The 26404-nt window shown below is 46.0% G+C and overlaps 1 protein-coding gene across 1 annotated transcript; it reads left to right on the top strand.

Moving 5' to 3' along the window:
- The first annotated feature begins 7411 nt into the window (after window positions 1–7411).
- Window positions 7412–18183, top strand: KLK13 (kallikrein related peptidase 13). Its single transcript, XM_021930454.2, has 6 exons — window positions 7412–7463; window positions 12119–12135; window positions 12254–12531; window positions 12871–13139; window positions 14344–14480; window positions 16591–18183. Exons 1-6 carry the CDS (start codon window positions 7412–7414, stop codon window positions 16777–16779), a joined length of 942 nt encoding a protein of 313 aa, XP_021786146.2. The 3' UTR covers window positions 16780–18183.
- Window positions 18184–26404: the final 8221 nt, after the last annotated feature.

The raw sequence follows: 26404 nt of genomic DNA, 5'->3' as shown, positions 1-26404 counted from the left end.
TATAGATAGAATTATTTCCATCATCACTGAAAGTCCCATTGAACAGCACTACTCTAGTTTTCACCCTTGTTTCACATAGCGTGGTGCAGAAAATAGCAGCTTCTGAATCACCGGAGCTTATTAGAACTGGAGTCTTAGATCTCACCCAGACCAACTGAATCAGAATCTGCACTATATATAACAAGATTGCCAGGGCATTCAGTGCATGTTAGGATGTGAGAAGCACCACTGCATAGTATACATCCACCATGTTTAGTAACCCGGTCCTCCGATGATGGATACCTAGGTTACCTTCACTTTGAGTGTGCCACTTATACATCTATATAAGACTCCTCTTGACCATTCACACAGGAGTGGGACCAAGGGGCCTAAAGGCCTATTATTAATCAATTTCACCAAATATTGGCAAGTTTTTGTCTAAAAAAGAAGTGTTTGACCAGGTACGGTGGCTCACGTCTGTAATCCCAGCACTTTGGGAGGCCAAGGTGGGCAAATCACGAGGTCAGGAGATAGAGACCATCCTGGCTAACACGGTGAAACCTCGTCTGCACTAAAAATACAAAAAATTACCAGGCATGGTGGCGGGCGCCTGTAGTCCCAGTTACTCAGGAGGCTGAGGCAGGAGAATTGCTTGAACCCGGGAGGCTGAGTTACAGTGAGCCGAGATTGCACCACTGCACTCCAGCCTGGGCAACAGAGAGAGACTCCATCTCAAAATAAAACAAAACAAAACAAAACAAAAATTAGGGTTCTTCCCTCTCCATGCCTTCAACAATATCCATATTTATTCATTCAGTAAAGAAGGGTTTTTCCCTTTCCACACCTTCAACAATATCCATATTTGCCGTTGACGGTTCCTATGGAAGTGAACAAAGGGGGACGAATGCAGAAATAAAGACAAAGACAAGAGATCTGTTTTGAAAGAAGGGGTCAGGGGGCTCCTTGCTTCTGGTGAGCAAAGGCAGCCTTGAGCTTCTACAGCCCTTCATTTATATTAGGTAGAAAGAGCAGGGAGGGAGCGGTAACGGTTGGTCAGCTGCTTAATTTATCACAGGTACATATAATTGCTTTCTTTGTACAACAGCCTTCAGATGTTCCTTCGGATAATCACAAGGAACACTGTGCTTAGCCCTCAGCACCTTTTCAGGTGGCAGATGCAGTTGTCAGTTTTCCAACATCCTGCTTTCATGAGAACAGTTTTCTGTTTGCTCATACAGCCTCCAGTGGTAAACTTAGTTGGTCACGACCCCCATTTTCTCGGCCTGTACCACATATTTATTAATTCAGTAAATATTTAATGCCTATAGTTCATTTACTTATTCAGCAAATGTTCATTAAATCTGATTGTGTACCAGGTATTGTTCTAGGAGTAAAATATTTAAACATTTCTTCCCTCAGGGAGTTCACATTCTAGAGGGGAGGCAGACAGAAACAAATGAATAAGTAAAACATCACGTCTGACGGATGGGAGTAAATGCCATAGAGGAAAATAAAGCAGAGTAACAGGATAGAGAATATCAGAGGAGAGTTGCAATTTTATGTTGGGTGGTTGTTCAACCCAGCAGGCTTGGACTGTCCAAATCTTGCACACTACAACGAATCCTGCACACTCCACAAACTCAGACAAGGACACTACAAGAAAAGAAATGAAACTTTTGTCCCTTGCCTGGCTTCTGGGAGATAGCTTCTGTGGTCTTGGAATATCCTGCCGAGTAACAGAATCTTTGTCTATCTGGGGCTTGAGCCATGCCAGATAATCTATGATAACAATGTGACTTATGGTAGGGACCTAGGGACATGTTGTGTCAATTTGACCTCTAGAGGATCTGGAGCTAAGGTCAGCCACACAAGTGGGCAGTCATGTCGATATGACTAACCCCCAATATAAACCCTGGATACCAAGGCTTGGGTGAGCTTCCCTGGCTGGCGATGCTCCGGCATGTTGTCATACATTATTGCTGGGGGAATTATACACTGTCCACAAACTCCACTGGGAGAAGACAGGTGGAGGCTCATGCCTGGTCTCTCCTGGACTCTGCCCGATGCACCTTTTTTCTTTGCTCATTTTAATCTGTATCCTTTCACTGTAAGAAACCAAAACTATAACAACTTTTCTGAGTTTTATGAGTCCTTCTAGTGAATCACTGAACCTGTCCTGGAGACTCCCAAGTACAGTGTTCAAGAAGGCCTTCATGAAGAAGACGACAAGAATACAGGGGACCATGCAGACATCTGGGGGAAGAGGGTTTCAGGTACAAAAGCCATGAGATGGAAGCATGCCTGTCATTAGAGGGACAAGAGAAGAGAAGATGGTAGAAGATGACATCAGAGGTGGATCAGAGGCCATTTGGTCTTGGGTCTTATATGCCAACCATAAGGAAATGCCACTTTCACTTGGAGTGCAGTGGACACTACTGCAGGGTTTTGAGAAAAGTGACCTGCTCTGACTTACATTCTAAAAGGTCATTCTGGTAGCTGCATTAAAATTAGAGTGTAGGAGGACAGGGACAGAAGCAAAGAGATCAGATAGGAAACTCGCAGTAATCCAAGTGAGAGATGATGCAGGCTGGGTGGGACCAGGGTAGCAAGGATGGAAGGTGGTAAGAAATGGTCAGATTCTGGATCCACCCTGAAGGTAGAACTGATGGAATTTGGTAACAAAATGTATGTATGGTGTGAGAAAAGGGATTCAAGGGTGAGACTGAAGTATTGACCAGGTAATGAAAAAGATGGTGTGAACATCCACTGAGAAACCCAAGACCACAAGAGAAGTATGTTTGGAACATGGGAAGGGCAGAGAACAGCAGTTGGTTTTGAACATGGAGATGTTGAGTAGGCAGCTGGATGTTAAGTGGAGAGTTTGAGAGTCAGACCTGGCTGGAGACATAAATTTGGGAGTCGTCAGCATGTAGATGGTATTTAAAGCCACGAGACCAGATGAGATCACCAAGGGAGTGAATATAGACAGAGGAGAGAAGAAGGCCAAGGACCGAAGCCTGAGGTGCTCCACCATGTAGAGATTGGGGAGACAGGAAGAAACATCTCCAGACACGGATGAGAATCAACCAGTGAGTGATGAGGAAAACCAGGAGAGTATAGTGTCCCAGAAGCCAAGGAAAGAAACAGGGAGTAGTCCACTTGTTAAATGCTGCTGATAACTCAAGTAAGATAAACCCTGAAGAGATGGCCCTTGGATTCAGCACCATGGAGGTCACTGTTGTCCTAAAATGGGGCATGGTTGGTGCAGCAGCGGGAGAGAAAGCCTTCATAGTGTGGGCTCCAGGGAGGACGGGAGGACAGGAATTGCAGGCAGTGAGCTTAGCCAGCTTTTTAGGGAAGGATTGCAGTTGTATGGAGCAGAAAACGGGCCAGGAGCTGAAGGAGAACATGAGAGTGGGGAGAAAGTTTTTGTTGGTTGGTTTTCAAATTTTAATGAGAGATGGGAGAAACTGTAGTATATTTGCATGCTAGTGGGGCTGCTCCTTGGAGAAGAAGAAAAATATGTTGCAGGAAAGAGAACAGAGAACTGCTGGCTGGAGCAATGCCCTCCAGAAGGCAAGAGGGGAACAGGATACCAGCACCAGTGGAGGCGTCTATCTTAGTTGCAGGTGCAGACTGTTCACCTAGAGAAATGGGAGAGGAGACAGAGGATGTAGGCACGCAGGTAGGTGGCAAGACTGACCTTTCTAATTTTTGCTATTCTGATGGATGAAAGTGATGTGTTGTTGATGCATGGGATGCATGATGACTGGAGCCACATCCTGAATAACATGGATCCAGCTCTAAAGAAGAATCCATGTTTCTCAACTCTCTGTGCCTCTTTCTCACCAAGATTCTGCTTCTCACTGGGCATCTCTCTCTTTCTACCTCTGTGCCTCTGTCCTTCTCTGCATTTTCTCTGTCCTCTCCCACCTGCCCCATCCTTCTGTCTCTGTGTATTTAGCCCTTTGTGTCTCTCGGTCTTCCCCTCCCTTCATGTTTGCGTTGGGGCCCCTCCTCTGGGCCTGGGTGTGGGGCCTACTTTCTCATCCCAGCTAGCACTTCCAACCAGAAGTTCCAGTTCCTGCTTAACAAAGAATCCCATTTTGAAGCCAAGTTAGGGAGGGGCCTCCCGGAACCGTCGGATGCCTCCATCTTAAGCTTTACTTATTTAACAAGAGCATTGTGGCCCTTGGTCCATGCCACACTCTCTTCAAAGCATTTTCATGTATTAATCCATTTAACCTTTCTCCATAAGGCAGGTGCTATTGATTGTGCCATTTTACAAATGGGGATGCTGAGGCACAGAGCGGTCACATCACGTGAACTCAGGAAGTCTAGCTCCAGAGTCTGAGGTCAGAACCACTAGGAACACCATATCTTTTTCAGATCCTTTCTTCTTTCTCCAGCCCAACTCTCCGTGGTGGAGGAAAGACCTGCACTTGTGACAGAAGTGCACTTGGATTTGGTCCAGTTTGTGTGTGACTTTCAGCCGTGGGTTTGTTCATCAAGTGAGGGGGTGGAAGTTGCCCAGCCCTTGGTGGGCCCATGACCTCACTTCGACCAGAGCTACCCATCCCGTGTTCGGCCAATCATAACCCCTAACATCAGTTTGACCTGGCACTCACCCCTCAGCAAATGACAAGGCCAACCACCCTCACTCCAGGCTCCAGCCCTTCTCAGGTGAGAAAGGCTTCCCTGGAAGCATGGACCCAGGTCACAAGAGGGCACAGGTACCCTGATTTCCCACACAAGCTGGTTGCCTCATTTAACCTGGCATCCTCCCTCCAGCCACACCACCTGAACACAACTCCACTCAAAAAGTGAACTCAGACTCCACCCTGTGAGGTGGGAGAAGTCCAGGATGGAGAAAGACGATGACTTTTCTTCCACCTTGAGAGGTGGGGTATGACCCAGCTCATCCCCCAAAACCTACTGCATCATAGACACTCAACCTCATGGCTAGTCCTCATCACCAATGTCAACCCAAAACCCCAGATCAGCCACATCGCAACATTTCCCCATCCAAAACCTCAATCTTGGTTCCATCTTCAGCCCCAACCCAACAGTACCCCATCACCAAATTATCCCTAGATACCTCCCATCTTACAATCTAATCCTATCCCAAAACCAACACAACTACTACATCCAACTCTATACCCATCCTCATCCAATTTTCATTCACCTCCCCAAACTCATGGCATCCCCAATGCTGTCATCAGGCCCATCCTTAACCTAACCACAAACTCTACTCATTTCCTATATGAAGCCATATTTTTCTTCTCAGCAAAAGACTTTGAAATGGACCCAACATTGGACATTGAGGTGTCCCCAATGCAAAGTTAAATGGGTTATCTGATTTTATGAGGTCTCTGTACCCTTTACTGTCTTTGAACTACTTTATGGCTCTAAATTGTAGATATCTGAGAGCAATGCAAATAATTCTTGTCCATAACTGTTTAAATGAATTTTGCCAGGTGGAAGTACAATGGATTTCCCTCCTCCTCCCAGGGTGGAATAGCCAGTTTTGCATCTATTTGTAAATGCATTTCAGCATTCCTTGTTGTCTGTGTGCATATGGCTCTCTTACTGGCTCTGCCATTTATTAATGAGTCAAGATACAATCTTTGACATATGTTCATTTCATATATGTCAGAGAGTCATGGTAAGACCACGTTTTAAAAGTTACCCTTTGACACTAGATTTGATCTCCACATCCAAACCTGAACTCCATCAACAAGGACTGTATGAGTTTCCATGTGAGCCCTTGCCCCAGCCATCTCTATTCCTTATCCTCATTGTGACACCTCCACTCTCTCACTCTTTGCAGACTTCATCTGGTCCACATCCCTGGCTTTCTTCCAAACTCTGACCCCACCTCAGTCCTTCTTAATCCCTAATCCTGTGCCCTCCACCCCCTAGGATTAACTCAGGGCTCCACCCAGTCATAGTTCCTGGAGACACCTACTCATTCCCAAAACACCACCCCTTCCTCCTTCCTCTCCCCCACCCCCAATCTACATCTTCAGAGTTTTCCGACTCCAGCTTTTTCCTCTCCACCTACGTCCCGTGACTCCCTAACCCCCTCCAGCTCTGCTCCTAAAAGGCCATTTCTGGAAAATGTTGCTTTCTCAGGTCCTATCTCTGCCCCCATCCAAATCCAAGGGCAGTTGACTTTCTATCCACCCAGCTGATGATTTTCTTCTTGTGTCCGATGGTTGGTAGGAGCAGGGAGGCATGATGATGGGATAATTGTAGGTGTCCTTGTGTCTTTCAAAAGAAAAAGGGTTGAGATGAGACTGGGAATTGGAACCTAGATGTGTTGAGAGCTAAACCTGAGATGAGGTTGGAGATGGGACTGGGGTTGAGGAACAGGCTGGAGTACCGGGTATGGTTAGGGATGGATAGGGAAGTGGGAATCCGGTAGAACATGGCCTTCTGGGGGCTGACTGCGTATTAGGAATTATGAATGGGGTTGGAGAAGAGGTTAGAAAACTGGGTGCAGAATGGGTTGAAGTTAGGGATGGGCATGGAACTCGGTGGGGCAGGGGGAAGGAAATGGAATTTCCCCTTACCCTTGTTGGGTCCTGGTGCCTGAAAGTTCACAGTGGGTTCAACTCCGGCTTGGGCGGGGTCAGATCTAGGTCCCAGCACGTCCTGGAAGCTCCGCCCCAAGCAGAGGGCCAAGCCCAGGCTGGGGGGTGCCTGGAGACAGCCCGCTGAGCCACTGGGGGTGGAGAGGGGGAGGCCGGGGACCAGGAAATGCTGAGTGAGCTGGGGGAGGGAGTTCAGGGGTTAAAAGCCATGGGTCGGGGCTGAAGTTCTAGGCAGCTGGCGGCTGACACTCCTGGCGGGCCCCTCACTCAGGTAGGGTCTGCCTGGGGCGGGGGCGGGGAGCTGAGGAGGGCAGGAAGGGGAGAGAGGAGGGGATAGAAGGGATGGGGAAAGCAGAAGGGCAGCTGAGTCAGGGAGAGGGAGAGTGAAGCTAGAGTCTCAGATCTAGAGAGAAACCTGCAGAGACGGAGAGAGGCGAAGGGAGCGGACAGATAAGAACTTGGGCTAATACCAAGCGTGGGGACAGACCTAGAGGGGTAGAATGGAAGGCTGACTCTGGAGGAAAAGGGCGAGAGTGCACGGACTACCCAGCTCGCCAGAGGGCAGGGGGGAAGGGACGGCTTCCCGGGGTGAGGGGCTGCACGCCGGAGCCCCAGGGGGTTGCACACTGCTCCTCCCACCTCGCTACTGCACCCCTTCCAAGGATGCAATTGGGGGTGGGGGGCAGATTCCAGGGTCAGAGCTGTCAAGAGTGAATGAGGGGAGGAGAGATTTAGGAGCCGAGAGGTTTCAGACGCGGAGGTTCCGGGCACGCCCTCGACACCCCCTTCACCTTCTCCTCAGGCCCCGCCCACCCTGCCCTCCCGATCCCGGAGCCATGTGGCCCCTGGCCCTAGTGATCGCCTCCCTGACCGTGGCTTTGTCAGGAGGTAAGAATGCGCGGGGGTGGAGGCGCGGCGGCCACTCGGGACAATGGTAGGAGGGGTCAGGCCGAAGGGGGAGGGGGCGTGGAATCCGCAAGCTCCGCCCCCCACCCACTCGGACTCGGGTCCCGTGGGGACAGCCCAGAGCTCTTCCTGCCTGTCCCTGGGTGACCTGGTTTCCCGGCTGAGGTCGGCCCTCTGACCCCAGACCCCTCACCTCCCAAAATACCCTCTCAGCAGCCTCTTCCCCCGTTCAAGGCTTCCTGTCCTCTCTGGAAAGCTGAAGGACACGGGTTCGTGTCCTGACGCTGCCGCGTTGAGCCAGTAGCCTAGCAGCTGCTTTGTGCCTAAATTGTCTTCATCTGGAAAATGGGCTCAATCTATAAGTGCTTATCACAGAAGGTCACTGTGAATATTGAAACGAGGTGATGCGTCGAACATGCAATATGTCGCAGATAGAAGGGACTTGAAAGTTAGCCACTTAGCCGTTATTACTTTATTAGTAGTAGTCTTTTTTTTTTTTCTTCTTTCTTTCTTTTTTTTTTTTTGAGACGGAACCTTGCCCTATGGCCCAGGTTGGAATGCAGTAGCACGATCTCGGCTTACTGAAACCTCCACCTCCCGGGTTGAAGCGATTCTCCTGCCTCAGCTTCCTGAGTAGCTGGATTACAGGCGCCCGTCACCATGCCCAACTAATTTTTGCATTTTCAGCCGAGACGGGGTTTCGCCCTGTTGGTTAGGCTGGTCTCAAACTTCTGACCTCAAGTGGCCTGCCTCAGCCTCCCAAAGTGCTGGGATTACAGGCATGAGCCACCGAGCCCGGCCTCTACTATTCTGTCTTCATACTCAGTCCCTTCCAGAACCTTCCAGATTGTTCTTCTTTTCATCCTTGAGTTGACCCCAAACCTATGTGACTTTGCTGCAAATTGGTAGTCCTTAAGATCCCTATGGATCTTTCCCATCTTTCCCTGCCATTGTAAGCAGTTTCTCTGGAAACCCCATTCATGCATAATTTAGTCATTCAACAAACAGCTATTAAACACCGGCCACTGTGCTGGGTGCTGTACAAGCAGAGACACAGTTCCTGCTCTCAGCACCTGGAGTCTAGCGGGGACAGACGCAGATGTTATTCAAACAATTATCCAAATAATTAGTTAATAATTATCTTGACATGAGGTGAAGACTTCAAGGAGCCAAGCCAGGGGCCTAGAGATGTAATGGCGGCTCCCCGACCAGAGGCCTTCCCAAAGGGCTTGACCCTTGAGCCAAGACCTGAAAAAGGAGGGGTCTGTGGGTGCCTGGCACCTGGCACCATCCTTGGCCTGAAGGTGGGGTGGCTTCTCTCCTCTGGCGACACTCCCTGGATTCATGCCCGTGCCTCTCCTGAGTGCCACACCCTAGGCTAGGAGATCCACATGCTACGCCTTGTGGAGTCCTCAACAACCTGGCGAGGTAGGTGCACTGTAATTACTCCAATTTCACGGCAGAGAAACCTAGGACTCAAAGACAGAAGGCTCCTGCTCCAATGACACCAGCAATGCCTGAGTCAGAATCCTAATCAAGGTTGTCCGCCCTGTCCTCCATATCCTGGACTTGAGGCTCTGAAAACCATTTGTATAACTTTTGACCTAATCATTTGCTTAAAGTTAGCTTTTTTTTTTTTTACTCAAACAAAAGCGTGTTCAAGTTTATATTACTGTCCTGAATAGAGAACAGAATTCTTTGTCATAAATAAAAGGTGAGGAAGGAAATAAATCCTGCACAATGAAGAGAAAATAATATGTTTATTGGGTTGGACCACCTGAAATTGCTGATACTTGATCATTTTTGATCTTCCTAAAACAGCTTTTGCAGATGTTTCAACATGATAAATGTTAGGTGGCCTGATGAGGCTTCTGTGTCCTCTTAGCTTTTTTTTTTTTTTTTTTTTTTTTGAGACGCAGTCTCGCTCTGTCGCCCAGGCTGGAGTGCAGTGGCTGGATCTCAGCTCACTACAAGCTCCGCCTCCCGGGTTCCCGCCATTCTCCTGCCTCAGCCTCCCAAGTAGCTGGGACTACAGGTGCCACCACCTCGCCCGGCTAGTTTTTTGTATTTTTTAGTAGAGACGGGGTTTCACCGTGTTAGCCAGGATGGTCTCGATCTCCCAACCTCATGATCTGCCCGTCTCGGCCTCCCAAAGTGCTGGGATTACGCTTGAGCCACCGCGCCCGGCCCTCTTAGCTTTAAAAAGTGAGCTCAGTGAGGATTAGGGAGGTGTTAAAACCGTATTAGCACCACCTGAGACTTTATCCTTGACAAAATCAGGATTAAAAGAGAACTGGATGCTGACTCAGCGTCTGAGTGTGCGATTTAATGTTACTTATATCTCATCTCTCTACCACCTAAAATGATCCTGTGCTCACCAATAACTTCTGTCCCGAACTGAAAACCACTGGGCTAATCCCACTTGCCCTGTAGTTGGGGAAGCTAGATGGGGAGGCGGAGGGACCACCTGCTGTAGCTAATAATTAATAATAACATTGCCCACTGACTGAGTGCTCTCTATGCTACCTGCTGTGCTGTATGGTTTGAAATGCGGGATCATCTTGAATTCTTCAACTGTGCAATGAGAGATGAACTGTTACTTTTTCTACTTGACAGCTGGGGAAACTGAGGCGGGTAATTTGCACAAGGTCACACAGTCACAAAATGGCATGCATATTCAGGATTGGATTCTCCCTGTCCCATGGACCCCTGCTGTGCTTCCAATACCAGACACAGTGCCTGGCACACACAGCATTTATTTATTGAGCCCCCACTGTGTGCCAGGCACTGTGTTAGGTCCTGGGAATATGGTACTAAATAAAGCAGTTAAGGTGCCTGTTGTCAATGGAGCTTACAGTCAAAGTGGAGAGATTTTAAAAAATGAATGTATACAAATGTAAAGAGAAATGAATAGCAATCATTGTTTTAATGAAAACCAACCAGAAGAATGTAATGGGGGATGAGTGGGGACCAGGAGAGTCAACATTAGACCAGGTGGTCAGGGAAGGCCTCTCTGAAAAGAAGACATTTACCTGACCTCTCAGAATTAAGAAGGACCCAGACATACAACCTCTAGATTCTGAGGGTCATCCAGTAGAATATTCCATATATATGAAATGTCCTATATCTGTGCTGTCCAATTATCCACTAGCCACTTTAGGCTATTGAACGTTTGAGATATGGCTGGTGTGACTTAAGAACTGAATTTTTAATTTACTTTTACTTCATTTTAATTAGTTTAAATTTAAATAGCCACATGTAGCTAGTGGCTACCATATGAAACAACACAGGTCTGGAGAAAGGACTGTCCAGAGAGAGGAAATAGTAAGTATAAAATGTCTAGTATGGGGGCATCCAAGATGATTTAAATTCCTTTTTTCTTTAAATGCCTGGTGTGTTTGAAGAACAGGTCTATGAGGCTGGACCAGAGGAAGTCAGAAGAAAGAGGTTGGAGATGGGGTCAAAGATGCTGGCAAGGGCCAGACAGCAAAGAGTCCTGCACACCTTGGGAAGGCTTTTTGGATTTATTTTAAAGGAAGTCAAGCCTGGGAACAACATCTGACTTTCTTTGTTTGAAGAGTCCTCAGCCTGCTTTGAGAAGACTGGATTGGAGGGATGTAAAAGTGGAAGAATTTAGGTTAATGTTGTAGTCATTTGGGCTAGAGAAGATGGGGCATGGACCAAGATGGTGGCAGAAGTGTGGAGATAACTGGATATTTGGGAGATAAAACCAATAGGAATTGGCTGTGAGTGATGAAGGAAAGAGGAGAAGCAAAGATGACTCCCAATTTTGGAGCTGAGCACTGAGGTGGGAAATACTGGAGGGAACAGTTTTGATTGAGAAGGATCAAACTGGGAATACAAAGCTTAAGATGCCTGTAAAGCATTCAAATCAACAGTGTTTGAGATTTGAGCTTAAAGAAGAGTTCAGGACTGGAGATGGTTAGCCTGTAGCTGGTATTTAAAGCCATGGAGGCAACCAGTATATATGCAGTGAAAGCATAGAGAGGTAGGTGGAAAGATGGTTGGATGGATGCATGGATGGATATATGGATGGATGGATGGACGGATGGATGGATGGATGGGCGGATGGATGGTTGGAGGATGGATGAATGGATAGATGGATGGATGGATGGATGGATGGATGGATGGATGGACGGATGGATGGACGGATGGATGGACAGATGGATGAATAAATGGACCAGTGGATGGAGGGACAGATGAGTTGATGGATGGATAAATGGATGAGTGGGTAGATGGATGCATGGATGGATGAATGGATAAATGGATGAGTGGATGGATGGATGAGTGGATGGATGGATGGATGGATGAATTGGTGGATAAATGGATGAGTGGATGGATGGATGGATGGATGGTTAGATGACTACCTAAATGGATGAATGGATAGATGGATGAGTAGATGGGTGGACAAATCAATAGGATGAATTGGGGATGGATGATTGGATAGATTGATGGATGGATATTGCCTAGGTGGATGTGTAAGTCAGTCTCACTTCTACCTCCTGAAATCCATCCTCTGGTAGAATGATATAAAAAATGCATGTGGAGAGAAAGTCAATCTCCTGCTTACCTATCAGTAACATCCTCATTTTGTGAACTCTTCTGTTAACCCCCAGTGGGGTTAACAGATTTGGTAGTTATTTGGAAAAGAATGTCACCTCCTTGCCCTAACTCATCTCCACTTGGTCAAGAATAGCAACTGCCAGAGGTCGGCAAATTCGTCTTCAGTTCCTGGTCACCCAGGGCAATAGTCTGACCCTTTCCCTAAGCCCAGGAACCACAACTCCAGGGCTCCTCTGCACCCTGGATCCCAGTTTTCAAACAATCTCTCTTCTTTACCAGGTATCTCCCAGGAGTCTTCCAAGGTTCTCAACACCAATGGGACCAGTGGGTTTCTCCCAGGTGGCTACACCTGCTTTCCCCACTCTCAGCCCTGGCAGGCAGCCCTACTAGTGCGAGGGCGGCTACTCTGTGGGGGAGTCCTGGTCCACCCCAAATGGGTCCTCACTGCCGCACACTGTCTGAAGGAGTATGTAGGGGTCAGGGAAGCATGGGGTAGGGATGAGAATGGGACTGGGATTATGGATGGGATGGAGTTGGATTTAAGAATGGAGTTGGAGTTAGGGTTGGGGATGGATATGGGGGTGAGAATGAGGTGTGGGGTTGAGATATGGGGATTGGGTATGGGAATAGAATCAAAGTAGAGGATTTGGATGGGATTGAAGTTGAGGATAGGGGAGATATGTTTGGAGATGAGGAAGGTAGGATGGAAAAGAGGTTAGGCTGGGGATGGGAAGAGGTTGGGGCTGGGATGGGGATGGAAATGGGTTCCTCTTCTTTTCTAACCACCCTCTTCCTGCACCCACAGGGGGCTCAAAGTTTACCTAGGCAAGCATGCCCTAGGGCGTGTGGAAGCTGGTGAGCAGGTGAGGGAAGTTGTCTACTCTATCCCCCACCCTGAATACCGGAGAAGTCCCACCCACCTGAACCACGACCATGACATCATGCTTCTGGAGCTGCAGTCCCCGGTCCAGCTCACAGGCTACATCCAAACCCTGTCCCTTTCCCACAACAACCGCCTAACCCCTGGCACCACCTGTCGGGTGTCTGGCTGGGGCACCACCACCAGCCCCCAGGGTATGCACCCACACAGGTGGCCTGAGGCCCCACAGGAGTGGCTGGGGAAACAAGGGCGAGATGGGAGGGAAGGTCTGAGGTAGATTCTTTTATATATAAAAATATAAATTACTAAATAAACATATTTACTATTTATATAACAATTTATATACAGTTATAATTATATACAGTTAGCTGTATCCTTTATATAAATGTATATAAATTCATGAATATATAAAAATATAAATAGATCTAATATATATGAATATATTATAAGATGTATATTATGTATTATATAGCAATATATTTATATATTATACAAAAATTATACAAATTAAATGTATTTTATAATGATAAAATTTATCAATTATGTATTTTAAATATGTATTTCTCCATAGTGTATATATTATAACTATATCATCTATATTTAAATTATATATTATAAATGTATTTTATAAATGTATACATTTATATATTTATATACTGTAAATGAATTTTATAATTTATAATATATAAATCATACATTTATATATTATAAATGTATAAATTTAAATATAAATATAAAAATATAAATATAAAATTTTTATATTTCTATAATTTATAAAATGTTTAATATGTTAAATATGCTTATTAATGAAATTTCTAATAATTCAATTTAATAATTATATATCATTACTTATTAAGTATAGTACATTGTATATGTGAATATAAAGTTGATGTATATACCAACAAGAGCCCTTTGCATCTCTTTAGCAATCCCTGACTCTTTCCCAGACTCATGTTTGTACCTTTCTCCTCAACATGCCTCGTCTCTCTTCCTACCATTCTATCCAACTCTTCCATAAGTCTTCCCATCCCTGTTCCTGCCTTTCCCATCTTTAGTTCTCTATTTCTGACCATCTCCCTATTCCAACTCCCTCTCTCTAACTTTCTGTCCCCACCACTGGCTCCACCACTCTCCTTATCAACCTCCCATTCTCTTGTCCCTTCTCTCCCTGTCCTTCCTTCCATTTTTCTCCTCATCTCTCCCTTTGCCTCTCTGCCATGTCCCTCCATATTTCTGTCACTTCCATTGCTTTACCCAGATAGGTGCTCATCTCTTCTGCCATCTTTCTCTTCCCATCTCAATTTTCTACCTACTCTTTACATTCAACTTGCATATTTAACCTTCATCCCATATCCTATCCAGGTCGGATACCTTAGACCTTCTCTTTCTTCTCCCCAGTGAATTACCCCAAAACTCTACAATGTGCCAACATCCAACTTCGCTCAGATGAGGAGTGTCGTCAAGTCTACCCAGGAAAGATCACTGACAACATGTTGTGTGCCGGCACCAAAGAGGGTGGCAAAGACTCCTGTGAGGTGAGGCCAGGAGGCTGGTGGGTGCCTAGGACAGGATAGAAAGCCAGAATGGAAGTGACAGATGCTGGGGAAAAAGCTTTGTTTCCAGCATTAGGGGAACCAATCTTTATAAGGTACAATGCTCCCTCACATGGGAGGTCAAGACAAAAAGAGGCACCCAGGGATGGCAGGAATAATTCATCATAAGCCCCAGCTTTGACTGAGTGGCTGCCCAGATCCCTGTGTTGAGATGCATAAAAGTTGGTATTCTTTCAATTGTGAGTGACAACCAACTCAAACTGGCTTAAACAAAATGCTGGCTTTTGTAACTGAAAATCCAGGGTGTCTGACTTTAGGCACAGATGGATCCAGGTATGCAAATTGTGTGTTTGGAATTCTGTCTTTCTTTTAACTCTCAGCTCTTCTTTATTCTCTTTTGGCTTCATTCTCAGTTAGATTCTTCCCATGACAAGATGGCCCCAGCGGCTTTGAGCTTACATCCTACCCCCTAGGCAACCCTATTAGAAAGAGAATCTCTCTTTTCCAATAGTTCACATAAAAGTTTTGAGCATGATTCTCACTAGGCTGACCTAAGTCATGTGTCCTGAGCCATAAGTCCATCAGAGCTGTGGGATTCTCTGATGGGCCAAGCCTGAGTCACATAGTTAACTGTGGGTGCTGGAGAGGGGCAGGGACAAACGGCATGGACTGGGAGTGGAGAAGGGCAGTTCCCCAAATGAAAAAGTCAGGAGTGGCTGTTACCAAAATAAGGGGAAATGGCCAAGTACAGTAGTTCATGCCTGTAATCCCAGCACTTTGGGAGGCTGAGGTGGGAGGATTACTTGAGCCCAGGAGTTTGAGGCCAGCCTGGGCAACATAGTGAGACTCTGTCTCTACAAAAAAGAAAAAAAAATTTTTTAGCCAGGTGTGGTGGTATACACCTGTAGTCCTAGCTACTTGGGAGGCTGAGGCAGAAGGACTACTTGAACCCAGGAGCTCGATGCTGCAGTGAGGTAAGATCATGCCACTGCACTCCAGCCTGGGTGATCAAGCAAGCCCCGGTCTCACAAACAAAAAGAAGGCCGGGCACAGTGGCTCAAGCCTGTAATCCCAGCACTTTGGGAGGCCGAGACGGGCGGATCATGAGGTCAGGAGATCGAGACCATCCTGGCTAACACGGTGAAACCCCGTCTCTACTAAAAAATACAAAAAAAAAAAACTAGCCGGGTGAGGTGGCAGGCTTCGTAGTCCCAGCTACCGGGAGGCTGGAGGCAGGAGAATGGCGTGAACCTGGGAGGCTGAGCTTGCAGTGAGCTGAGATCCGGCCACTGCACTCCAGCCCGGGCACAGAGCAAGACTCTGTCTCAAAAAAAAAAAAATAAAACCAAAAAGAAATAAATAGAGCAAGACACTGTCTCTAATAAATAAATAAATAAATAAATAGTTAAAAATGAATGTTTAATTTTTTTAAAATAAGAGGAAATGGATACTACATGAGCAAAAAAAACACAAAAAACAAAAAAAAACCAACCTGCATCCAATAAAGAAGTTGAGATTTGATTCAGTGAGAAAGAGTACGATACTATATTAATGATATGTGCCTTGATCCGCTAGTGATGTCTGCCTTGGGCTCAGGAAGAGAAATAGATGTACACGTGTATTGCATACCCTGCCCAGATGTGGATGGGTTCACTCAATAGTGAGAGGCACAAAGGAGTCTTAAAGTAGGAACAGGGTCAGCTGGTGTGGGGCAGGGGGTGCAAGGTGGGATTTAGTACCAGGGAAACAAAAATGGGTATGAAGTAAGTTGTTACCATTTTAATGAAACTGTGGAACAGAGAAAGACACAGAAATTTCTCTGTGTCTCTCTTTCTCTGGGCCTATCTCTGTCTTTCTGTCCCTATTTCTGTCTCTTGCTGTCTGTCCCTCTGTGTTTGTCTTCTTGTCTGTTTCTCACTGTCTTCATTGCTTTCTCTCACACTGTGTGTGTCTGACTCTGCCTCTCTGAGTCTCCTTCTCTGTGTGTGTCTCTCTCCATCTTTCACTCTCTCCCCACATCTCCCTGTCCCTGCCTTGTTTAGCCTCAGCAAGGACCCACCTCTCTCTCTCTCTCTTTCTTTCCCCAACTCAGGGTGACTCTGGGGGCCCCCTGGTCTGTAACAGAACACTGTATGGCATCATCTCCTGGGGAGACTTCCCATGTGGGCAGCCTGACCGGCCTGGTGTCTACACCCGTGTCTCAAGATACGTCCTGTGGATCCGTGAAACAATCCGAAAATATGAAATCCAGCAGCAAAAATGGTTGAAGGGCCCACAATAAAAGTTGTGAAATATACCGGCTTCCATCCTTTCACCATGACTTCCTGATATTGTCTGCTTCCCCTTCTCTGCTCCTTATTCCCAGTGCTCCATTTGAACCAGTGATCCATGTCCTGAAAAATGCTCAATCCCAGTTGACATTCCATGTTTCAGAAGCATTCGGGCACTGCCAGGCTTGCGTCTCCCAGATGTTGCATCCCAGAAACATCTCAACAACCTGAGTGTCCCAACCCAGACAATGGCCCAGGTCTCTCAACGGCATCAGCATGGCTTCTATGAGCCCACATCACCACCTGAATGTTCTGTCTGCGGCACATTCTTAAATATTTCCGTCAGCCCATCTCAACAATATATGTCCTATCAATGGACCATCCTTGACAACATCCTCTAACTCTTCAAGTATTTATTCAATGCCAGTATCCTAGACCTTCTATTTTTTGCACTCAAGAAGGCTCTAGACTCCCGTGATAGTTCATCCTGAAAATATTATCTTATGCCCACAATCTTCTGCCCTGACAACATTCTATGTACCTCTGTGACTCACCACAGCTAACATTGGATCCTCAGAATGGTTCATTCTCACACTGTTATGGTTGTCTCAGATGTCCCAACCCAACCTACATCCCACATTCTTCCAATACCCCACCTCTGCCAACATTCCCTCTCTCTGAATCAACGGCACCCTAAGTCTCTAGAGTTATAGGGTTCAATATACCAAAGGGTCTCCTTGCCTGAGCTATATTGTCTACCAAATATTCTGTCCTGTATCCCCGCCATGAACATGCTTGTTCAGTGTCCCTTGCTGTTACATCTTTGTCCATGACCCTAAAATGTAGTGCAAATCCTTGCTTTGGACAAGTTATAAAACTCACAGTCTCTGTGCTTTCTCATCTATAAAATGGGTTCATGATTTTTTGTAATTGTAACATTATTACAAGGATAAATGTCAAGCATTTATCATTATTATTATTTGCATGATTCCCATAAAATATTACCTTAGAATGTTAATAACAGCCCTTCAAATTTACAAAATGTCCAAAAAAGATGTTGCACTCATTTATTTTCTTCAGGAGACATTTATTCAGTGTTGACTATGTGCAAGCATTCTCCTGGGTGTTGGTAAATATAGTTTATTTATTCAACAAACATTTGTACCTATCATGAGCCAGGCACTGTTGCAGACACAAGTGATAACCAATGAGCTAAACAGATAAAAATTTCTGCCCTTGTAGAACTTACATTCTTTTCAGGAAGTCTCCATAACAAAAATGAATAAAGAAATAGGCTGTCAGGTGGTGCCACAAGCCATGGCAAGAAATGAAACAAGGGCCATGTGTGGTGGCTCATGCCTGTAATGCCAACACTGCGAGGCCACGGTGGGAGGATCGCTTGACACCAGGAGTTCAAGACCAGCCCGGACAACATAGCAAGATCCCATCTCTACAAGAAAGTTAAAAAAATTAGCTGGACACGGTGGCACGAGTCTGTAGTCCCAGCTATTCAGAAGGCTGAGGCGGGAGGATTGCATGAGCCCAGGAGTTTGAGGTTGCAGTGAGCTGTGATTGTGCCACTACACTCAAGCCTGGATGACAGAGCAAGACCCTGTCAAGAAGAAGGAGAAGGAGAGAAACAGGAAGAGGAAGAGGAAGAGAAGGAAGAAGAAGAAGAAGAGGAGGAGGAGGAGGAAGAGGAGGAAGAGGAAGAAGAAAGAAGAAGAAGAGGAAGAAGAAGAAGAACAAGAACAAGAAGAACAAGAAGAAGAAGAGGAGGAGGAGGAGGAGGAAGAGGAAGAAGAAAGAAGAAGAAGAGGAAGAAGAACAAGAACAAGAACAAGAAGAACAAGAAGAAGAAGAGGAGAAGAAGAAAGGATTAAGAATTGGGAATGCAGGGTTGTATATGTGGAAGGGATGGCATTACAATTTAAACAGCATGGCCAGGGAAGAGGACCTAACTGAGATGGTAACATTTAAAGAAAGACCGAAAGGAAGAAGGGAAGAAGCAAAGCACATATCTGAGGAGCAGCCACTGGAGCAGGGGATACAGCTGTGCAAAGGCCCTGAGGCAGGAGCCTGTTTGGTGTGTCTGAAGATCAGTGAAGAGGTTGGTGTGGCTGGAGCTGAGTGAGCGAGGAGGAGAGGGTGGGAGGTGAGGGCAGAGAATGAACGGAGCAGACTGCATTGGGTCCTGTGGGGCACAATGAAGACTTTGTTTTCCTCTGAGGAAGCCAGGAGGTATGAGAGGGCTCTGAGCAGAGGAGGCACTTTATTTGATTTGAATGTGCACAGGACTCCTCTGGCTACTCCATGGGGAACAGACTCAGGGAGGCCAGAGAGAAAGGGACTACATTAGCCCAGGCAAAAGGTGATGGTTCCTGGACCAAGGTGATGGCCTTAGAGAAGGCGAGAGGTCAGATTCTGGATCTGTTTGATGGGACTGTTGGACCATATCTGCCGACATCAGATGGGGAAGTGTGAGAAAAAGAGAAGTCAAAGATGACTCCAGAGATTTGGCCTGAGCAACAGGAAGGGCTTTCATTTACAAAAATGTAACAAACTGAGAGGAACATATTTTAGGGCACAGATTAGGACATTTTGTCTTGAACTGTTTGTTAGACACTCAAGTGGAAATAAACTGTTCTCTGAGAATTTGTAGAAAATAAACAACTACAGCCAGGCACGGAGGCTCACACCTGTAATCCCAGCACTTTGGGAAGCTGAGGCAGGCAGATCACTTGAGGTCAGGAGTTCAAGACCAGCCTGGCCAACATGGTGAAACCCCGTCTCTATCAAAAATACAAAAATTAGCTGGTGGTGGCAGGCGCCTGTAATCCCAGCGACTCAGAGGCTGAAGCAGGAGAATCGCTTGAACCTGGGAGGCAGAGGCTGCAGTGAGCCAAGATTGCGCCACTGCATTCTAGCCTGGGCGACAAAGTGAAACCCTGTCTCAAAAAGAAAGAAACAACTACACAAACTAAATAACTGCAGATTGTGACGATTTCTGTGTGATGATAAAAACAAATGCAAACATTTCCATGAAGGATACAAGCAAGGATTTGTGTTAGAGAATCAAGAAGGAGGCTGTTTTGAATAGGGTGATCAAGAAGGGCTTCTTGGAGGAGGTGGCATGGCCAAAGGGTTAAAGGGAGCCAGTTTAGCAAAGAATGGGGGAAATACCTCTGAAAAAAGGAGGCACTGGGCCAAAGTCCTTGAGTTTAGCCTATTCCAGGATCTGAGGGAAAGCCAGCATGACTGTACAGTAATGACGAAGGAGTGATTGGGTAGGGAATGAGATTGGAGGATTCTGCTGGAGCCAAATATGTGGAATCTTTTCAGCTGTAGTCAGGGAGGTGGTCTTTCTCCCATTGCAGTGGGGGAGCTCCTGGAGAGTGTCAACAGGGGAGGAATCATATCTGAAATCGGATTATCACTCTGATTGCTGGGTTACTGGTGGAGACAAGGTGCCAGGAGGGAATATTGGAAGCCAGGAGATGAACCTGAAGCCTCCTGCAGTAATCAGTGGGTAAGATGATGGCTCAGCCAACATAGATGAAGATGGATTAGAATGAGAGTTTTGCAGTCACATTGAGGAAACTTAGCATACAGTCAATCCTATTTCTCACAGTAGTTACGTTCTACAAAGTCACCTCTAACACTGAATTAGCAACTACTAAAGCATTGCTTCTAGGGGGAAACATAGGGTTTAAGTTCTTTCAAGCCTCTGGTCACAATGCTTTTGTCACCTGATCAATATATAACCTTGTTTTAGGTGTGTTTCTCTTTAAAGACAACTTAATATATATGCATTGAACTCACAGCCGATGGTGATGTAACTCATGCCTGAATGAAGCTTCTCTAACACGTATTTTCTTTTTAAATTTTTCAAAATTTATTTTATTCATTTTATTTTCTTGAGACAGGATCTTGCTCTGTTGCCCAGGCTGGAGTACAGTGGTGCAATCGTAGCTCAGTGCAGCTTTGAACTCTTAGGCTCAAGTGATCCTCCCACCTCAGCCTCCTGAGTTGCTGGGACTACAAGCATGCACCACCACGTCCAGCTAATTTTTTTTTTTTTTTTTTTTGAGATGGAGTCTCGCCCTGTCACCCTGGCTGGAGTGCAGTGGCCGGATCTCAGCTCACTGCAAGCTCCGCCTCCCAGGTTTACGCCATTCTCCTGCCTCAGCCTCCCGAGTAGCTGGGACTACAGGTGCCCACCACCACACCCAGCTAGTTTTTTGTATTTTTTTAGTAGAGACGGGGTTTCACCACGTTAGCCAGGATGGTCTTGATCTCCTGACCTCATGATCCGCCCGTCTCGGCCTCCCGAAGTGCTGGGATTACAGGCTTGAGCCACTGCGCCCAGCCAGCTAATTTTTTTTTTTTTTTAATTTTTGTAGAGATGGAGTCTCACTCTCCTGCCCAGACTGGTCTCAAACTCCTGGACTCAAGTGATCCCCCCACCTTGGCCTCCCAGTGTATTGGGATTGTAGGCATGAGCCACCACACCTAGCCTTGTGTATTTTCCTATAAGGCACACCACAGCCTTCTTGCACTTAGGACGCTAGATGGGACATTTTAAACAGCGAAATCAATGAAAACGTGAAAACGTGGCACTAAGTAGACCACAAAAAGGATGCTTGTTTACAGAATGAGAGCTGAAATAAGGGAGAGCATCGCCTTAATCGACCTCACCTGGGAGGGCGCACCTTAAGCAACCCAAATTGTTCACCACTCTGTGCATATTTGTAAACAGCTGCAAAAGTCCCAAGATATTGGTTTGGGGTTACCCACAGATTTCATCAAGCAGGTAAATTTGAAAATACAAATTCCATGAATCATGAGGATCAACTGTGTCCGTAGGGGTGAGGGCGAGTGTTGAGGATGATTCCTGCATGATTCCTGTGTTTTTCAGGGGAGACTACAGTTTAGTGTTCGAACACACAAAGGGTGGAGTCTGAAAGATCTGGTTTTGCCACTTTATCTCTTGGGAACCTCAGTTCCTTAATCTGGTAATAACAGGCCCTACTGCTCAGGGCTGTTGGGAGGACAGAGTGAAAGATAGGTATTTAAAGGCTCTGCACACAGCAGCTTCTGAATCACCAATCCTCGTCAATGGAGAACCAGCATGACATAGTAGCTATGGAACACAGTTTCGGGGGCCAGGCTGCCTGGGTTTGAATGCTAGTTCTGTCACTTGTTGAACTGTATACTCTCCAAGTTACTCACCTTCTGTGTGCCTCAGTTTTCCCATTACTCAAGTACGTATAACAATGGCGCTTAACACCAAATGGCTTTAAGACCTCAAAGCAAAAGGTTAAACTACAAAGTTAATAGAAGATAATGGCAGAGGCCAGGCGCCGTGGCTCATGCCTGTAATCCCAGCACTTTGGGAGGCCAAGGTGGGCAGATCACGAGGTCAGGAGATTGAGACCATCCTGGCTAACACGGTGAAACCCCGTCTCTACTGAAAATACAAAAAATTAGCCCGGCACGGTGGCGGGCGCCTGTAGTTCCAGCTACTCTGGAGGCTGAGGCAGGAGAATGGTGTGAACCCGGGAGGTGGGGCTTGCAATGAGCAAAGATCGCGCCACTGCACTCCATCCTGGGGTACAGAGCGAGACTCTATCAAAAAAAAAAAAAAAAAAAAAAAAAGATAATGGCAGATGACATTTTTGTGATTTGGGGATGAGGAAGGACTTTTCTTCCTCCTCCTCCTCCTCCTCCTCTTCCTCCTCCTCCTCCTGTTTGTCTTCTTCTTCTTTTTTTTTTGAGACAGGGTCTCACTCTGTCGCCCAGGCTGGAGTACAGTGATGCAATCACAGCTCACTGCAGCCTCAACTTCCTGGGCTCAAGCAATCCTCCCATCTCTCAGCCTGCCAAGTAGCTGGGACTACAGGTGCATGCCACCACGCCCACCTAATTTTTGTATTTTTTGTAGAGACAGAGTCTCGCCATGTTGCCCAGTCTGGTCTCAAACTCCTGGGCTCAAGCGATCTGCCCACCTCAGCCTCCCAAAGTGCTGAGACTGCAGATGTGAGCCACTGTGCCTGGCCTGAGGAAGGATTTTTTAAAACTTCAGAAAGACAAATCTAAAGGCAAAATAATGTTTAATTTCATTACACAAAGTTAAAGATTTCTGTTCATCAAAAGACACAATGGACAAGGTAAATCAACATGTAACAGCTTGAGAAGGTGACATTTGCTGTCTGTACTATTGACTTAAGGTTGACATATTGACCCAAATATGCAAGGAAGTCCTGCAAAAATAAATGAGAATAATAAGCAAAGGGTATGAACAGATTTATAAAGAAGGAAACCCAAAAAACTCATACAAAATATGCTCAGACTCATTAGGTATCCAAGAAACACAAATACAAATAACAAATTGCTTTACATTTGTTGGATGGATTTAAGAAAATTTCAAAGTTAAGTAATCCGAAGTATTAGCAGAGATGTGGAAACACAGGAATGCTTGTGGACAGCTGGTGTGAATGTACATTGGTGTGGTTATTTCAGAAACTAATATGGCATTGCTTGGTTGAATTAAGTATATGTACATCCTAAGACCCAGTAGTTCCACTTCTGGGTGGCTACACAAAGGTAATAATTATGCACATCACAAAGGGGCAGATATAAGCTCTCTGTCACAGAGATTTTTGCTGTGGTGGAAATTAGAAGAAACCTGGTTACCTATTAATGGGGGAGTGGATGATAGAATATGGTGGATCCCTCATGGAGGACTTTGCAGCAGTTAAAAGCAACAAACTAGAGACAGCAATAGGAATCAAATCTTAAAGGTATAGTGCTACCAACTACAATAGTGAAAATTTAAAAGACAGACAATAGTAAGTGTTGACAAAGATATGGGCCAACTTGAACTGGAACCACACTACTGGTGGCAACACACAATTTGTAAGGACATATACTAATAAAAAGATCTACAACGTTGTGATTGTACTAAACACCACTGAACTGTCCACTTTAAATGGCTAATTTTATGATTTGTGAATTTCAACTTAATAAAAGGCTATGCAATAATAAATACAACAGCAAAAGACAGGATAATAAGGATAATAGCAAAGGAGACAAGATAGTAAAAATAATTACAAAGGATGCACAATAATAAAAACAATAGCAAAGGATACACATTAACAAAGATAATGGCAAAAGGTACACAATGATAAAGACAATAGCAGAAGTGAAAGGAAATAAAAGGGAACAAAATAAATAAGGAAAACAAAAGAGGGATCCTCTCTAAATCACGAATGAAAATGTGTCACCAACTAATTCAACTCTTTCCACTGGAGGACCTTTCCACCCATATGTATCCATAAACTTTTTAAAATAAAAAAGAACAGCACTGACTGTAGAATGCTTTTGGGAGGATTAATTGAGCTCCTGTGAAAAGCTCAGAACACCACGAACAGAGTGAGAACTCAATAAGTGGTAGCTGTCATTATTTTCATTATTGTTGTTGCTCTTATTATTAGTGTAATTACGAGGCTGTCTCCAAGGTCCCAGTGCCAGGGGAGCTACCTTGAGTGACAGCTGTGGATTTTGGAGAGTAGGAGGCAGCCACCCAAATCCTTCCTATGGAACAGAAAATAATGACATAGCTGGGCTGGAGATTCTGACTATCAACAACACCTCGACTCAGGAAGGCTGGCCAGGTGGTGAGCTACTCAGCGTTCCCTCCCTCCTCCCTCTTCTGGGATTTCTCAGCCACCTGCCCTCCTCTTCCTGTTTTTTGCCCAGGGGAATTTTAATAACAATGGAAGCCTGCACTGGAAAGAATTTGGAGAGAACTGGTGGAGCCAGGAAATGGAGAAGGCTTGAAAAAGGGGGAGAAGCCCGGAATGGTGGCTCGCGCCTGTAATCCCAGCACTTTGGGAGGCCAAGGCCGTTGGACTGCCTGAGCTCAGGAGTTCGAGACCACCTAGGGCAACATGGTGAAACCCGGTCTCTACTAAAAATACAAAAAATTAACCGAGTGTGGTGGCATATGCCTCTAGTCCCAGCTACTTGGGAGGTGAGACAGGAGAATTGCTTGAGCCCCAGAAGCGAAGCTTGCAGTGAGCTGAGACTGCACCGCCACACTCCAGATGAGGCTACAGAGTGAGACTCCGTCTCAAAAAAAAAAAGCAAGGAAGAGAGAGAGAGAAAGATGGGGGGGAGGGGGTGGAGAGACAGAGAGAGAGAAAGAAAGAAAAAGAAAGAGAGGACAGAAAGGGGGAGAAAAGCAAAGTGGGGAATCAAGGGGGATTTTGTCAAAAGACGAACCAGGCTTTCTGGCGTTTGTCCAGGTTGGCACAGCACTGGAAGTCCTTTTATTCCATTCTCCCAAGCCCTCAGCTGGGTGGAATGTCATCTTCTCCGTCTTACAGAAGAATGGACCTACACTAAGGAAAATCGCTGGTGATTTCACCCTATCCTGGTTAATGGAACCCCATCTTCGATGGCCCCACGGACTTCACTTTGTTAGCCTAGAGGGTCAGGCCAAGCTCAGCCATTGCCCTAGGGTGAGGCTTTGTACATGGGTCCCCGTGGAACTTTCCAGGCTATTGAGGGCAGGGGGGAATATAAGCCTGTGGTAAAAGCAAAACTTCTGCCGAATTAAATGTAAAGGAGTTTAATTGAGCAACGCACATTTCCCGAATGGAGCAGGCCCCAGAATCACGGCAGATTCACAGAGACTCCAGCTCAGCCACGCGGTGGAAGATATGTAGACCAAAAAAAAGAAAAAGAGAGAGAGAGAAATGATGTACAGAAATTGGTAGTGAGGTACAGAATGGCTGGATTGGTTACAGCTCAGCGTATGTCTTACTTGTTTTATTTTTATTATTATTATTATTATTATTATTTGAGATGGAGTTTCGCTCTTGTTGCCCAGGCTGGAGTACAATGGCGCGATCTCAGCTCACTGCAACCTCCGCCTCCCGGGTTCAAGCAATTCTCCTGCCTCAGTCTCCCAAGCAGCTGGGATTACAGGCATGTGCCACCACGCCCAGCTAATTTTGTATTTTTAGTAGAGACGGGGTTCGGGGTTTCTCCATGTTAGTCAGACTCCTCTCTTACTCCCAACCTCAGATGATCCGCTCACCTGGGCCTTCCCAAGTGCTGGGATTACAGGCCTGAGCCACTGCGCCCGGCCTCGGCATATATCTTATTTGAACACAGTTTGAACACTCAGCCGTGTATGAATGGTTGAGGTACGGCCGCTGGGTTGGCCAAGACTTAGCCGATGTGACAGGTGCATACTACTAAGTTAGGTTTTCGATTCTGCCTGCCTATTAAGCTAGGTTACAGTTCATCCACAAGGACTTAAATAGAGAAGTACGGAGTCCTTCTCAGGCCATATTTAGTTTGTGTTAACAACTGTAAACTAAACATAAAAACCTAGGCCAGACATGGTGCCTCACCCCTGTAATCCCAGCACTTTGTTTGGGAGGCTGAGACAAGGAGAATCACTTGAGCTCAGGAGTTTGGGACCACCCTGGGCAATAATTTCCAAAGGGAAAATGGAGGCCTCATGCTGGAGCAGGTTGAAAGCCGCTGAGTTGAGCTGTCTTTCCCCTTCCGCGGAGGAGAATCATGCGGCCTGAGCTCAAGTTCCAGCTCTTCCCTGGCTGG

The sequence above is a fragment of the Papio anubis genome, chromosome 20 (genome assembly GCF_008728515.1).
Source record: "Papio anubis isolate 15944 chromosome 20, Panubis1.0, whole genome shotgun sequence".
Taxonomy (NCBI): Eukaryota; Metazoa; Chordata; class Mammalia; order Primates; family Cercopithecidae; genus Papio; species Papio anubis.
This window is presented reverse-complemented; position numbering and strand designations above follow the sequence as displayed.

Bases quoted from the DNA above. Each gene is read 5' to 3' on its own strand.
- KLK13 (XM_021930454.2), top strand. From the start codon at position 7,412: ATGTGGCCCCTGGCCCTAGTGATCGCCTCCCTGACCGTGGCTTTGTCA. The intron at 12,532-12,870 runs GTATGTAGGGGT...CTGCACCCACAG, and splicing joins GCCGCACACTGTCTGAAGGA to GGGGCTCAAAGTTTACCTAG. The intron at 14,481-16,590 runs GTGAGGCCAGGA...TCCCCAACTCAG, and splicing joins GTGGCAAAGACTCCTGTGAG to GGTGACTCTGGGGGCCCCCT.